The sequence below is a fragment of the Microcebus murinus genome, chromosome 5, assembly GCF_040939455.1.
Source record: "Microcebus murinus isolate Inina chromosome 5, M.murinus_Inina_mat1.0, whole genome shotgun sequence".
NCBI classification, from domain to species: domain Eukaryota; kingdom Metazoa; phylum Chordata; class Mammalia; order Primates; family Cheirogaleidae; genus Microcebus; species Microcebus murinus.
The window spans coordinates 108,686,517-108,702,111 of NC_134108.1; the positions used below are offsets into that span (position 1 = coordinate 108,686,517).

A 15,595-nucleotide genomic window follows, 5' to 3' on the forward strand; every position below is an offset into this window, starting at 1 on the left:
TTGGCAGAAGCAAACAACGGGGGAGGAAAGGGTTAACCGAAGGGCCTGCATGAAGTGCAGGAAACGGAAAGGAAACAGAGCAGGACAGAAGGTGCTCACAGCCTCCCTTGAGGACCCACAGCCTGCTCTGAGCACCCGCAGCCCACTGCCCACTGCCGCCTCTGGCCCAGCGAGTCTGCGCAGGAAGGCACAAGGACAGGCAGGCAGGCCCCGCCCAGGTTTATCAACTTGGGTTTCAGCTCCAAAATAATCGCTGTAACTTCTGGCTTTCCCACTGGACTATGCTACCCGTGCACCGCTTCCCACGGGGAGTGCTTCCTTCCTGCCTCCTGCATCTAAACTGACTTGCCCGTGCGAGAGAGAGAACGTGGGGCTTCTCCAGCGCCTCAGCTCCACCCTCCCAGCTGCTAAACTTCGGGCTGGGACGGACGGCACAGCCTCTCCCCTCGGAGCAGGCGGGAGGCCGAGGCAGGCCGAGCAGGGAAGGGCTGACTATCTCTGACCCCACACCGTGGAGAAGGAGCAGCTCCTGGAGAACAGTGAGGTTGCTTGGTGCTGGTCCCTGTCCTCAGGCAGCTGTTCTGAGGGAAGAAGGAGCATCGTGCACACGGGGCAAGGCCTTCCTCCTTGGCGAGCCAGACTCCAGAGCCAGGCCCAGGGCTTCCAGACTTTGTGACTCAACAGCGAAGACACGAGGGACCAGCCACATGTGTGCCACCCCATTCCTTGGAATGGAAGGCCCATCGGGACTGAGAAAGCTGCCGAGTGGAGCCAGCCTGTGGGTGTCCAGATGCTCAGAGCCCCACTTTGGTGTCAGCATGTGCCCAAGGGCCTGGCGCGAACCTTGGGCCCTCACAGAAAGCAGTCTGTCCCTGGTCAGGCCACATCACTGAGCTCAGGGTCTCACAAGGCCTGACCAGGAGAGCGAGGCCAGCACCAGACAGCAGCAGAGGAGGGCAGGGCGGGGCTGCAGGCCAGCCGTGAGCACAGCGCTGGGGGGTTCTGGCACTGGGTGGTCACAGTGGTTGGTTGTGTCAGGAAAGGTGAAACAGACAGGCGGCTCTGGGCAGCGGCACCCCGCCGTGGCCGAGTACAGCAGACAGGAGGAGGGCCGCAGAGCCCGGCCCACTCAGAGGGAGGATCAGTGGTGCCGTTTGGACTCTGCTTGAAGACTTCCCTACTCTCAGGATTCACAGTGCCTGCTGCGGGGGCTTCCTGGGTGCCACTGAGCCCTAGCCCTCTTGGTGCCCACCTCAAAGGCAACTCACCCCCCCAAGCTGTCCTCCGCTCAAGGGGGAGAATTCACAGTGTTCAGTGGAGTTAGGTACGAGAGCTACGAGTGCAGCGTCTAGAGCGGCTGCCAGGAGCAGAGCGGGTCCCAGTGGAGGTGGCCCTGGCGCCAGCAGCTGGAAGGAGAGAGTTGAGGACAGCAGAAGGACGGGGTGACAAAGGCACAGTGAGACTAGTGGAGACAGGGAGTGGGTTGTTTTAGAAGATAGTGGTCTCATACTTGGTGCTGAGGCTCCGCTTAGAGTCTGGTTTTGGGTCCACAACCCAGGAGACACTGGCGTGGGACTGGGCATCTTGGTCCGTATCAGGCGGTTCCAGCTGCCAAACAGGAAACGGAGAGTCAGGGGGCGCTCTGCGGCAGGGCCAGGAGGCAAGCGGGACTGGCATGCCCCTCCATCCCAGGCGGCGCTGGGGCGTGTGCTCATTCCTCCTCGGCCAAAGAGCAGGCCCGAGGGGTGGGGAGTGTCACCCCCGGAGCTTCTTGGGGAGGCCACCCAGGGGTTTCTCAGGACTGCTCAGTTAAAGGAAACTTGCCCTACCTGAGCCTCCTGCTCTAAGCCCCACAGTGTTCGTGGTGGGCAGGAAGGGGATTTGAGGCTTAGAAACTCCAAGCCCCGGGTCCCTCTGGTGGGGCCTGAGAGCTCGCCCTGAGGCAAGACCACAGTCACCCCACACCTCTGCAGAGAGGACACACGACAGAAAGACAGGGCTAAAGCACACACGACGAGGGGCAGAGAGCATCTCAGGAGAGGAGAAAAGAATGTCACGCAGGCAGAGGGAGTGGCCACCAGAGTCTACGAAGCTCACGGTCACTTTAGGGAGACTGACACACAAGACAGCAGGAGGCGTAAAGACCTTGACTCCAGGACTAAGAGACGGCAGCGGTAGGTAGGAAGGACGGTGGGTGGTGCAGGTGTGACAGTGACAACAGCGACTATCAGAGGGCAGCGGCACCTGGGGCGCGAAGCAAAGCAGACACAGACACAGGGACAACACGGTTACTGGGCTGCCTGCGGCCGCTCTCTACAACCCTCAAGGAGGGACTAGGGACAGGAAGGGGCGCTCTGGAAGCAGAGGCCCTGCGCCCGGGCCGGGCCGCGTGGGGGAGCTAGTTAGGAGGTCTTGCCCCAGGGGCCGGCTGTCTGAAAGAGAGGGAGGACCCTCTTGTCTTGGAGGTTCCCACCCCAAGCCGTCCAATCCCAGGGCAGGGAGGCGGGGATGCTGGTGACTAGGACGCACGTACTGCGGATTTCCTCATGCCGACCCGAGGCTTAGGCACCGGTTTGGAAGATTTTGTTTCAATCATCTCAACTGCAGATGCCCCCATCGGCCTGGACTTCTGGGCCTGCAGGGCCAACTGATAGGCCACCTCAAATGCCTGTCCCAGCGTCAGGATGATCTCGTACGTCAGATTCTGGGAGGAACAGACCAGCACGTGAGCACATGAGGCGCAGGAACAGCTGCACCCCTTCCCTCCTGTCCTCACACCCGCCCTGAGCACTGGCACAGACGACATCCCGGCAGGAAACCAGAATGCCTGTTCTGAAAGCACAAACCTGTTCCAACACACTTGGTACAGTGGGGATCAATTCGAGTGTAACACATTTGGTCTCCTTTCACGATGTCGTCTGACAAAACACTAGGTAGACGCAGACGTTGCTACCAGCTGAACGAGCCCCGTGACAGCATACCCCACCCGCACCTGGCGCCGCGGCTCTGCGCAGGCTGCCACTGCCCACGCCACCCGGCCTCGCGTCTGTCCCTCCTGTGGTCCCCTTGCTCGTCTCCTCCTGTTCTCTGTCCCTTCTCCCTGTCTAGGTCCTTGCTCGTCTCTCCTCACACACGGGCTGGAGCGGTGGGCTGGCGGGAGGGTAGGGCTTTTCACGACAGCGTGCTGTGCTTACTGCAGCATTTAGGTATTTCTTAACCATTTTGTGAATAAAATGGTGCTACTGCTTTTATTATTAAGTTCCTATCTTTTATTTTTAATGAGTCACTGACAAAGTTTGTCAGTGTTGTGTCCCTAACCCCATTTCTCCATAAACCTGGGGTCTTCGCCATGTGGTTTAACCTAGCAGGTGTGTAGGAGGCACGTGCACATGTCACAGCAGCACTGACTGTGTGGGGCACGTGAACGCCTCGAGCCCCGAGAGCTGTGTGGACCCCTTGTTTAATCTTCACGACAGCCCCACGAGGGTGGTCATACCATGTTCCCCTTTGTACAGAGGAGGAAACAGGCAGCAGTGACATTTCAAGACCACACAGCCAGCAAGTGGCAGAGCCAGGAACGTCTGACACCAGAGCCCGGGCTCCCAGCCCTGCTGCCCGAGCGAGTGGGGTCTGGGCCGTGTAAGGTGCTGGGGGTGCGGGCAATGCCCAGAGCTGTTCCAGGAGCCACAGAGATCTGGAAACAGCTATTCTCCCTGAGGGCAGCAGGGACCTAGACACACTGGCTTCCTTGTGGGGTGAGGAGACGGCCTAGGGCCACCGCTGCGCCTTATCCCGGCAGAGGGAATCCCTGCGCGGCTGAGTGAGCATGAACTTGCCTCAGCCTGGGGGCGCCCAGGGTCTAGCTTAGGCAGAAATCTGAGGGAAGAAAACCTCCTGCCAGGGAGGCCCTGCTGCCCCTAAGAGGGCATTTCAGGGACACTTGGCTGAAGGTTTGGGGAACTGGCGCAGTGGGTTGACAATCAGAAAGCCATGGGAGACAAAGGCCTTGCCGTACCTAAGAAACCCTCAACTAAAAGCTGGAAAGCTGGGCGTGGTGGCACGCACCTGCAGTCCCAGCAACTTGGGAGGCTGAGGCAGGAGGATTGACTGAGCCCAGGAGTTTAAGGTCAGCCTGGGCAACATAGCGAGACCTCACCTCAATCAATCAATCAATCAATAAATGCTAGAACCCGTCACTAGCACCCTGGACCGACCCGCCACCTGCTCCCCACTTCAGTCTCATCGCCGTGTGAGGGGCTAGCCCGGAGGCTTCGTTCACAAGCCCCATGATTGCCAAGTGCCAGCCAGGGGCTGGGACGCTCTCCATCTGTGCCCACGCCCTGGGACCCCACCTACCACATCCACTGTGCTGAACACGTGGCAATAGTGGTGGCTGGTCTGCAGGTCCTTGGTGATGTAAGCAAAGGTACAGAGGTCCTCCGGGTCCTGGGCCGCACAGGAAATGTTCCGGATCTCGTGCTCGGCGATGACGTTCTGCTGGGAGAAGCAGTGTTCTGGAAGCTCCGCTCGCTTGGGCATGCCTCTGGCACCACCCACCCTCTTCCCGTCTCCGTCTTTCTTTGTCTCAGCCCACGGCATTAGTGCAACCCCGCATTTCCTCTTCTCACTTTTTTTTTGGTGGAGGTGGGGGCAGTGTCTAACCTTGCCTGATTTAGCTTTGGGGTCTCCACCCCTGACCATGGCAACTAAGGCAGTGAAATGTTCACTTCCAACCACGTGCTCTCTCCATCCCTCCCACCTTCCTCCCAGGGTGGGGCGGGGGTAGGGTCTCAGGAAGGGATCCCAGGCAGCGGTGCAAGGGGGGCAATCCCTTGCTCACTGAGGGACTCACACCACGGAAGGCCTGTGCACGGCAGAGGTGGCCAGTGGAGCCCCCACCGAGGAAGGTAACAGCTGTTGTCTCGGCAGGGGCTAGGGCTGGGCGCCAGCACTCAGCAAAGAGGTTACGCAGGCAGATGAGAGAGAAGCACCTGGGTGAGGTGCTGGAAACAGGAAGTAATAAAAGGGGACCAGGGACCCTCCAGGGAGATCAGGAATGAGAAAGGGCATTGGGTTGCTCGCCCTGGAGCCCTGTGGCTCTGAGAGGGAGGTGGTTCCCTCTCCCATCAACAGTCATTATGAGAACACACCTTGTTGGAGGCATCAATGAACTTGACCCCTTTGTATGTGATGGAAAGGATGATGGTGGGGATCTTCTTCATGTGCTCAGTTGACTTCTACAGGAAACAAGGGGTGGCCCTGTGAATGCCCCTTCTCAGGGCGAGGCCTCCTGGGATTCCACAGCCCCAGCCTCCCTCCCATTCGGACGTGCTGTGGCAGGGCCCAGGCAGCTGCAGCCAGGGTTTCCATGGGCTGCTTTCCGTGCAGCCAGCCCCCCACGGCATGCTCTACCCACCCCATTCGGCCAGCATACCCGCATCTTGGCACAGGCGTCTTGTGTGGATTCTGTCCCTCGCAGATCTTTGATCAGCATGGAGCCCAGATACTGTGGGAGTGAGCAGGGGTCGGGCTTAGCAGCCCTGCGTTATCATGCAGGGGTGACCCAACCAATTTGGGACTGTCTCACTATCAGGTGGTCACCTCTCCCAGTGATACTCCCTTCTGTCCCAGCTGGAGAGGCGCCTCATCTTCTTCTCTGGCTAAGCCTACCAGAGGCCTCCCCCAGCCCCTGACCCCTTCGATGCTGAGAATGGCTGAAGAGTAGAGAATAGCATCCGAGCTCTGGGCCTGGGACTGCAGGGCGTCCGAGAGTCTGCTGGGATTCAGGGCTGCAGGGGCCCAGCGGGAAGGGAAGGAAGCGGGTAGGCTGGCTGTGCTGGAAGGGCAGGAGCAACTCACATTGGCTTCATAACCGCAGGACTCAAAGATGAGTTTCTCTGGCTGGTGTTGCCAGCTCTGCACGGGGGCATAGGGCGCAGCCAGGCTGGGGGGCCGAAGGGTCAGCTTGGCCTCGTGGTGCTCTTCCTGCAGAACACACGTGGTTGGTCACCACTTGCTTGCTCCAGAGGAGCTCACCGGCTCAGTGTCTGGTTCTAGCACCGAAGGGTGAAGAAGCCAGTGGCCTTGGCGAGTTCGGTGGTCGGTGGGGAGGCAGGGGCAGACACACAATTCAAGCATGCCGCAGTGGAGGGAGGCGGTGCTGGCCCCAGAGAAAGAGCAGAGAAGCAGGGCCCCACCCAAAACCAGGCTCAGCCGGGAGGCGCTGTGGGGCTGAGTGGGCTCAGAGGTGGCGGGCAGGGGCCAGAAGGACACGGCAGTAGGAGCCAGGCCCGCAGCCATCCGCTCAAGGGCCTCGGGGAGTCCTCGCAGTGGGAGAGTCAGGGACACGCTGGGCTAGGGGTGCGTTATGAAATGGTTCCTTCTGGCAGGAGCCGGGGGGCACTGCCATCCAGGTGGGGTGCTGGGGGGTCCTCACTCATGGCTGGTAGAAGGAATGCAGAGGAAGGAAAGATTCAGGAAACACTGAGGACTTCCCAGCAACGTGCAAAGAGCCTCTCAAAACAAAGCAACTAGAACTGCTGGACGATGTGTTTTTAAAATCTTTTAAAATTTGCCGTTGTGCTTATGGAAAAGTAAAGGAAGTCCCCAGAGGCTAAAAATGAGAAGTGTGAGTTAGAGACGCAAGCAGAAGTGAAGCTGAAGTTCACCCTGAGGGGCAGGAGGGACACCTGCCAACCCCGTGTCTGACAGGCCAAGACGGGGACAAGGGACAAGGCCAGGGTCTGTGCAGGGCAGGGGGCAGGACAGGCAGGTCTTGAGCAAATCTGGGATCCCTGAAAGTGACACCCTGCAAAGGTGAGCTAGGAAAGTGAGACGGAGCCAGCCCGCGCAGGGGCTGAGGGGGTGCCACGGAGCGTGGGGGGCTTGGCTGCGCCCAGCCAGGGCTGCAGATGTGGAACAGGAAGAACAGGTCTGATCCGGGCTGCGGTTCAGCTGGGTGGGCAGAAGAGAAGGCCGAGAGGGTCTGTGCAGAGGGCGAGAATGCAGTTCTGGGGAACCTCCTGGATAAGGAGGCAGGAGAGAACCGAGGGCTGTGGGACCAGCAGGGACCCGCGGGCCTGGATGAGAGGCCACAGTCGGAAAGGCCGCCTGGCGGCTAGGTGTGGACCAGGGGAGTGGGCTGGGCTCCTGCCCACCTGGATCCTGAAGCGCTCTGCTCGAGAGGGTGCTGCAGGGTCGTGAAAGCTGTCGTGGCGCCTCCTGCCAGTGTCCCCAGGAGGCAGCAGCAGGTCTGCTGACCGCGCTGTGCAGGAATCATTCTGGCTCAGGGGGGACGACGTCTGCGAGAGCAAGTCTTGGCACTGTAGGGCAGAAATCCAGGTAGAACCCGCAACCCATGAGCCCAGTCCCTCGGCCGGGTGTCAGCAGTCCCAGCATCAGCGAGACAGAAATGGCCAGGAGTAAGGAGCCCATGGCACGGGGTGTCAGGCTGGGGGAACATAGGCAGCCGGCTTGGCCTGGTGACGGTGGAAGCGGCCAGATCCCTCCTGGAGCCCAGCGAGCCCTGAGAAGCCATCCTATGGGGGAGCTGTCCCCTATTTCCGTCCCCTCTATTAGTGCCCTCTGCCCGGCCTAGAGCCATAGGGAGAAAGGAATGGTTATAGGGCAGGGGAGCCACTTTTACATTTATCAAGATAAATCATCTGTCACAATCTGTCGCGGACCTCTGCACAGGACCAAATCCAAATGCTTTCTTGAGAAAGAGCTTAGTCCTGCCAGTCGGTACCCTGAGGCCACCGTCTCATAGGGAACACAATCAGGCTCCTCAGTTTCCACACTTGAACGTCAGCTGTGTGTGCCCAGGACAAGGCTGGGCCTCAGCTCCCCTCTGGAAAGGGACAAAACAGTGTGTACTTTGTGCGGCTGGTGGGGAACTAAGTGGGCCGAGGCGGGCAGGAGCCGGGAGTGCCGCCAGGGCTTGTGGGGAGCAGTGGCTCTTGCTGCCACCATCTGGGGTAGAGGGGACAGCTCTCCCTGCACTGGGAGCTCTCACCCATTTTTGCAGGCAGGGATTACCTAGCTTGAGCAACACAGCGCCTGTGAGGTGTTGTGCAGGCTCTCTTAGCTGCCTGCCCGAGGAATTCTAGTTCAGAAGACTTGGGGTGGGGCCCAAGAGGCCAGAGTCCTCACCATGTGTTCCAAGGGCAGTCAGGTTCACGCCAGACTGCCCGCAGGGGGAACTCCTCAAACTACGCCCTCCTGCCGCCGAGTTCCACCCCAGGTACAGAGCTGAGCTTAACACCAGACACAGCCCTAGCTAAGCCTGGGATCCCTGTGTTTTCCTGCTTCCCCACATTTTAGTTTCTACTTAAGCTGCGTCCATCTCAAGCTTCTTGGAATGTAAACAGTGGCATGTAATTACAGGTAATGGGCCAACAAAACTCTCCTGTGCTGCGGTCTTGACCTGGGCCTAGAGGTGGACTTGGCCCCAGACACGAGCGAGGCCACTTTCCCCTATGCCACAGAGGTCACGCTGTCTCGGTCACGCTCGCCAGTTCTATTCAATTGCTAAAGGTACAAAGAACAAATGTTTTGTCCCTCCCCAACTCACCCTGAGCTGGGAAAACCTCGGGGGCTTCTGGGGCGGCTCCTCGTACGGCCTGTCTGCCAGGGAGGCGATGATGCGCTTGCGATGGCCCAGCAGATGGACCTTGAGGACCTGTGCGGGGCGGAGGGGAGGGGTGGGGAGGGGAGCAGTCAGGTGGCCGACTGGGCGCCCAGCCCCCTCGAGCCCGTGGACCTCCCCGTTGGGCAGCGTGACCAAGGACGGGCTGGGCCAAGCCGAGCAGGGCAGGACTCACATTGACGAGCTCCAGCTCCCAGAGGTTCTTCACAGTGTCGATGGAGCTGTAGCCGCTGGACAGGAAGGAATGGACGTAGTCCTGCAGCCCCAGCGAGTCCAGCCAGGAGGGCACCGAAGGGGGGCTGTTCCCATCATAGCCCAGAGCCTTCACCTGTGGGGCAAGGAGGGGGTGGGACTGATATCTCAGCACCCACGGGATCACCACCCCAGGAGGCCTGCAGGCCTGGGGTCCCTAGCACCTTGCAGTGCTTTGCCTCAGCCCCCGTGTGGGGGGTGGAGCTGCTGGAGCAGCCCTGGTCTGGGGACAATGGCCCTCGCAGGTGAGGCCAGGTGGGGAGCAGGGTCTGCGGAATGCCTCCACCCTGTGCTCTCACCAGGTCATGGGCCTGCAGGGATAAGAAATTAGTGTGGGCCTGTGAGCCCAGGTGCTTCCCAAGCTCTGGGCAAGTGAAGGGACAAGGGGACACCAGGCCTAGCACCAGCACAGGTGAGGGCGAGAGGCTCAGGCCCACCAGTTCCTTGCTCCCCAGGGAAGACCGTTGTCCCTCCTGGAGGGCTGGTGCCAGAGGGCAGTACGGGCTGGCCCGAGTTTGAGTGAGTGAGGAGAGGCCCCCGGACCCCCGCTCCGGCCGTGAGCACCAGGCTCCTGAGCCAGGCAGAGCCCTGGAACTGCCCCTGTGAGCCCTGACAAGGTGCTCACTGGCCCAAATGCCCTGCTGACCCTCCAGAGGCCTTAGGAGTTAGCGAGGGAGCAAACAGGGTGAGTGCTGGCTCTGCGGAGTTCCCGGAGTGAGGGGCAGACCCCTGCCATGACGAGCACCGCCAGGGCCCAGCTCCTTCCCCGTTCTCAGTCCCAGCGGTGCTGGGGAAGGGCCGAGGCTGCCAGTGGTCACCTTGGGCAGGGAGCGTGCGGCCTGCAGCAGCTTCCGCCGGTGCTGTGGGTCGCTGACGCCGATCTCCCGCAGGTCCTGCTCTTCCATCACGTTAGAGCCCTGAGAGCAGAAGGCAGGACATGAGGAGAGCAGAAAGGCAGGCCTTTCAGGGCCCCACACTGAATTCGTCCCCTTCGCCACAGCGGGGCGCTGAGACAAACCTGCCCCGACTGCCACTCCCGCCAGGTGGCTCCAGGGAGCGGGGGCACGGCACAGCCAGGCTCCTTGCATCTCTGGGGAGCAGGTGCCACGACCGCTGCCAAGCAGAGCTGGTTGGCGGTTACTCCTGAGCTTCCTCCCTGATGTGACCTTCTCATTCCGAGGAGGTCACCACCACCTCGGGCGGGCAGCCAGTGACAGAGGCAGATCCCCAAAGAGCTGGCCTCACCCCAAGGAGGAAAGAAGCCTCAAGGGGGAGATTCTGTTGGACAAAGGCCTCCCTGGCCTGGGGAAGAGGTGGCTTACAGCTAAGCGCAATTTGGGCAGTGCTCGCCACCCTCCTCTGGCCCTGCCGGAGCAGCCGAGGGTGGGGAGGGGCACGGAGTCCCCGCCGCACAGCGCTGAGCCTGACAGGGACGATGAGGCGGGCGGCTGGCGTTCGCCGAGTGCTTGCTTACTGCGTGCCGGAGAGCTCTCACTTCGTGCTCACAACCCTGCGTGTTAGGGTCTCTTTTAATTCTCATTTTATAAATGAGAAAACTGAGGCACGCTGAGGTCAGAAATTTCCTGAGGTCCCATATCTAGGGTGGAGCTAAGAATATGAACCCAGGCAGCTTCTCCTCACTCCCCCTCCTAGCACCTGTGAGGGGTCTCTCACTGCTCACATAGTCACGAGAAAGGTATTTTTTTTTCCTCCTTTTTTTAAAAAGTGGAATTAAGATGCCAATGAGACAGGTATTTTCAGAGTAAACTTAGAAACACACAGTATGGCGTATGACACAAAATCCACAAGTTTTGCCCCGTCCTTCAGCCACAGAACCCCTCCCAGAGGCCACTGCTGCCACTTCCTGGACGCCCCTCCGAGTCCAGCTGGGCACATAGATGCTGCACACCCCATTTCTCACCAATGTGGTTCCTGTCCACACTGCTGGATGCCGTGTTCTTATCGCTCAGTATACTCAGCAGGCCTGCCTCTCTGTATAAGCTGCAGGATCATCTAGGTTAGGGACACATTATAATTTATCTAACCAGTCCCCAACACCGGGCTCCAGCTCTGCCATTGCAAACGGTGCTGCAGGAACACCCAGCCCTGAGTGCGCGTCACTTCTAGGCCGCTTCCTCAAAGGGGGTACTTATTTACAGTTCTGACGGCGTTCCTGCCCCCTCTGTGACGCCAGTGCCAGGCCCCACGCTGTCCCCAGCACTGCGGAGAAACAGTCTATGACCGCAGTTTCAACCTGCACATTTTACTTTTTTTTGAGACAGAGTCTCGCTATTGCCCAGGGTAGAGTGCAGTGGCATCATCACAGCTCACTGTGGCCTCAAACTCCTGGGCTCCAGTGATCCTCCTGCCTCAGCCTCCTGAGTAGGCTACATGCGTGTGGCACCACAGCTGGCTAATTTTTCCATTTTTCGTAGAGATGGGGTCTCGCTACGTTCCGCAGGCTGCGTATTTCTCATCAGAGTGAGGTTGTCTCACGCAGGGGAGAAGCTGGCGTCTTCACGCTTTATCATCAAGCATCTACGTGGCACCTCCACACCCTACGCACTGGACACGCGCTGTGCCGTTTGGCAATGGGGACTGCCGTCATCTCCGCCACACAGTTGGCGAACCTGAGACCCAGAGAGTGCCGGTCACTTGCAGAGGTCACAGGCTAACGTACCTGAGGAGCCAGACTCAGCCCCGAGGCTGCTTGCGGGCCCCTGCTGCCACACGTGGGGCGGCCGAGCGCCTCTGGCAGGAAGGACCTGCTCACGCTCAAGTGCTTTTCAGTGGAGTTGCTGGTCTTTTCTGTATGGATGTGTAGGAATTCTTTCCATGTAAGAAAACTAACCTTTTATCTGTAACATGAACAGGACATTTGTTTTTCCGGTTTGTCCTTTATCTTTTGACTTTTTATGTTATCTTTGTTCACGTAGCAATTTAATTTTTATCCCTGAATGTGCCCAATTTTTCTTATAGAGCTTCTCAATTTTGTCAGGCTCAGAGAGATCTTCCCTCTTCAAGATTATTTTTAAAATTCTTCTACGTTTTTTCCTGTAATTTTAGTTTCCTTTTTTACAATTAAATCTTTAATTCACCTGGAATTGATTTTGAAGTAAAGTTTAAGAGTCAGGATCCAGCCTATCTTTTTCCAGGCAGCGAGCTGTCCATTTGTTGAATGAACTGCCTTTTCCCCAATCTGGAATCACCTCTGAGGTGTCTGAAATTCCTGTGTGTGTCCAGGATGCTTTCTGGGCCTTTCCTATTGAGGTTGGTATTAAGGAACTCAGGCCAGCCCATGCAAACCATGACCTGGTGGCTCCCCTCTGTAGCAAAACTGCAGTGACTGCTGGCCTCCCCTCAGCCCGTGTACAGCGACATGACCTGTCCTACAGAGAACACTGCCAGCCTTAAGCTCCACAGAGGCCCAAAGCCACACTGCAGGCACACCCCTCGCTGGGCACGAGGGAGGCCTGGGCACCACTCCCGGTCTGAGGCCAGCTCCTGAGTCACCCCCAAACCCAGAGGTCACCACACAGCTCCCGCAGCCACCCTGGGACAAATGTAGCATCTGCTCATGGGGAAGGCAGCGGAGGCAGCCACCTGCCAGGCGTTATACCTAATGAGGACACCTGAGTGGGAGGACTGATCTGAACCAACCTCGAACCTCCAAGAGGGAGTGAACGTCTGAGAGCAGCACCCCAGTCATTTCTGAAAATCCTACTGGAACCCCAACATTTACTCATAAACCTTCCCAGCTTTTATGGCAACACAAATGCCAAGCTGAAGGCTGACAACCAGGAAAACCAGATCCAGATGGAGACAGGCCCTTTGTCAGCGAGACGCCAGTGATAGAAGTGGCGGCTGCACGCAGCTTTGAGCAGAGAGAGGTGAATGGAAACAAAACAAAACAAAGGTATGACAGAAAATAAAGCAAACAGTTGCCAGAGCATGTCCCAGGTGCAGTCCAGGGTCCTCCCAATTCCTGAACTGGCCATAGCTCCGTGCTGTGGGGTTAGTTTGTGTGGTAACTACCTAGTACTATAAACCCTCAAAGGGTAAGAAAACCACACCCTCTTTATTCAGGGAGAAAGGGACTTTCAGAAACCTCTTCACAAGAAGGTCACAGGTGGAAAAGGGACCTTCTACTTTACCTTCCACCACACTAACTTTACTGAGAGCTCATATTCGAGGCCCTGTTCTGAGTTCTTCGTGAGTTAATAATTAGAAAGCTAATAAAGTAAAACAGTCCATTGGCCTAAGCATTTCAGTTAATAGAGATTTTCTTTTAAAGAAACTCAGGCTGGGCCTGGTGGCTCATGTCTGTAATCCTAGCACTCTGGGAGGCTGAGGTAGGAGGATCACTTGAGGTCAGGAGTTTGAGACCAGCCTGAGCAAGAGCAAGACCCTGTCTCTACTAAAAATAGAAAAATTTCATGCCTGTAGTCCCAGCTACTCGGGAGGTTGAGGCAGGAGGATCGCTTGAGCCCAGGTATTTGAGGTTGCTGTGAACTAGACTGATGCCATGGCACTCTAGCCTGGGTGACAGAGCAAGACTCTATCTAAATAAATAAATAGCCTCATACCTCCAAGTGAAATCTACAACACACAAGTCTTTAGGCCGGGCCTGGTTTGGTTGGGTCCAGTCCCTGAGAAAGTGGAGACAGGGGTAGGTGTTTCTACTGCTCCCCACTTTGCAGATAAGAAAAAAGCTCTGCAAGTGCACCTGGTGGCTGGCTCCTGAGCCTGTGTTCTTGGCCACAGCCACCTGCCCAGGAGGCAGCTTTTGAGAGCTCAAGGGGAGAGGGTGGCAAGAAGTGGGTCTCAGAGTCACTGAGCTCTGGGCATAACAAGAATACCTGGGGCACCCTCTGCTGGGCTTTTCTGGGGAGGTGACATGGGACCTGTCCCAGGCTCACAAAGATGCGAGCCAGCAATGCTGGGTCCTAACTACGTCCCAGCACTGGGCTGGGGGCTTTACATCCACCTGGAAAAATACTCCCCCTACACCTTTGTGATAGGAACCACCACATTACACAGAAAGAAACTGAGGTTCGGAAGAGCTAACTTGACTCATCCAAAGTCACAGACCTGGTAAGTGGCAAAGGGACTGTTAACCCCCATCTGACTCCAAAGTCGTGGTCCTGGCTCCTCCTACTAGGTCTGCTAAGACACGCAGGACGCACGGAAGGCGCAGGCAGGGAACGGGAGCAGGGCATCCGCCGCAGGGCCGGGGGCACAACCACGCCTGAGGTGCGACCAGCGCTGCCTCACCTCCCGCAGAACCACATCACTTGGCGTCTTGAACAAATGTCCCTCCCATGGAAGTCCCCTCCCCTCTACCTCTTCTCTACCTCTGGGGGAAGGGGCAGTGTTTCTTTTTAACTGTACAGAATCCAATTCATAAGCTGAGTGGGTCCCTGGAGACGTACTGCTGCTCATCTCGGAGGTGAGGGGACGCAAGGCCAAGGCCTGCAGTGAGGGAGGCAGGGGCAGGACGTGTGCCCAGGCCCTGAGCCATAGCCAGCAAGACTGGGGGGCCCAGGGAGGGGCAGGGCGAGTCCGCTCTGTGTGACGGGTGGCCCCCCGGTCTTACTGGGGCCCCTCCTGGATCAGGCGTACGGGAGAGTGTCTGCTGTCGCAGCTGTAACTAATTTACTTCCCACTGGCTCAATCCTCTGGAATGTTTTCTCCTTTGTCCCAGCATCCATCTCAGGGCTCTACCTGCAGGCGAGGAGGGCGGGCGAGCACAGTGAGAACTGGCTAGAGGGAGGGGCACGGCCGGACCCCCTCCTTTCTGCCCAGCTTTCTCCGGCTCTCCAAGGCTCTGAACATGCTCAGAGCCTCCAGAACACGTGACTGGGGGAGAAGGAAAATGTCCGTCGCCTGAAAGGCATCTGACTTAACATTTTGCTTAACTGCAGGTAAGGTCGTCATTCAACATGCAGTGACAAAGGTCTAGAAGGGGAACATCTGGGAGTGGTGGAGGACAAACAGGGCTGTTCTGTGTTGCTTGCTGAGGGTCACAAGGCCTCGGCCTCCTGCCTCTGTCTCCCTCGGCACTGGTCTGCCCCAGCGTCTGGCCCTGTCGACAGGGCAGGGCGACGAGCAGGGCTGCGGGAAGGCCCCACAAGGGTAGAGGTTTCTGCCTGTCTGCTGCCCACCTCAGGCCGCGCCTGGTGCACGTGCCGTCTGTGGAGGCCACAGCAACTCCGTCTTGGATGCTGAGCCGCCACGTTAGCTTCCCATTAACCCCTGTTCTGGGAGCACCTCCAGACTGTGACTTTATCTACTGGTGCATAAGCCTTGCCCTTAGGCAGACACACTCTGCACTCTTGCCTTTCTCTGAGGGTCCGCTCCAGCTGCCCGACACATCCCTTCCCCAGGGCGGGAGTCCCGGGCGCTGGGATCCACACCACCACCTTGCAGCCCCCTGGGCGTAGCTTCTGTCCATAAGCCCCCATGAAATGTTTCTTTCTAAGAAACTGGGTAGGTCAGCCTCTTTCGTCACCTCCCAGCTTCCTCGGACTTTGGGGGTAGGTTTGCACAGACTGGAACACTGTCCCTGCTCAGTAAATCCGTTGAACGACCAAGGAGACATGTGGTTGGAGGACACCACTGGCAGAAAGAAAGAAAGAGAAGGCTGAATAGCTCAAGTCAATGCTGCCGACTTCACAACTGTGGTCTTTTGCAATC

At 58.1% G+C, this 15,595-nt stretch overlaps 1 protein-coding gene across 4 annotated transcripts in view; it reads right to left on the reverse strand.

The window, feature by feature from the left end:
- ANKS1A (ankyrin repeat and sterile alpha motif domain containing 1A) overlaps positions 1 to 15,595 on the reverse strand; it is a 189,187-nt gene that overhangs the window by 2,797 nt on the left and 170,795 nt on the right. For 2 of the 4 annotated variants that reach the window (XM_012746749.3, XM_012746752.2), the window contains 10 exons: positions 9,718 to 9,816; positions 8,823 to 8,975; positions 8,573 to 8,680; positions 7,158 to 7,322; positions 5,860 to 5,985; positions 5,435 to 5,506; positions 5,151 to 5,237; positions 4,357 to 4,494; positions 2,534 to 2,704; positions 7 to 1,608 (listed from right to left, as the gene is read on the reverse strand). In XM_012746749.3, coding sequence (XP_012602203.2) covers positions 1,489 to 1,608; positions 2,534 to 2,704; positions 4,357 to 4,494; positions 5,151 to 5,237; positions 5,435 to 5,506; positions 5,860 to 5,985; positions 7,158 to 7,322; positions 8,573 to 8,680; positions 8,823 to 8,975; positions 9,718 to 9,816 — 1,239 coding nt within the window. In that variant the 3' untranslated portion in view covers positions 7 to 1,488. Of the gene's footprint in view, positions 1 to 6; positions 1,609 to 2,145; positions 2,245 to 2,533; positions 2,705 to 4,356; positions 4,495 to 5,150; positions 5,238 to 5,434; positions 5,507 to 5,859; positions 5,986 to 7,157; positions 7,323 to 8,572; positions 8,681 to 8,822; positions 8,976 to 9,717; positions 9,817 to 15,595 lie in introns of those variants that run through there. The other 2 variants (XM_012746757.3, XM_012746750.3) reach the window with 2 other exon arrangements.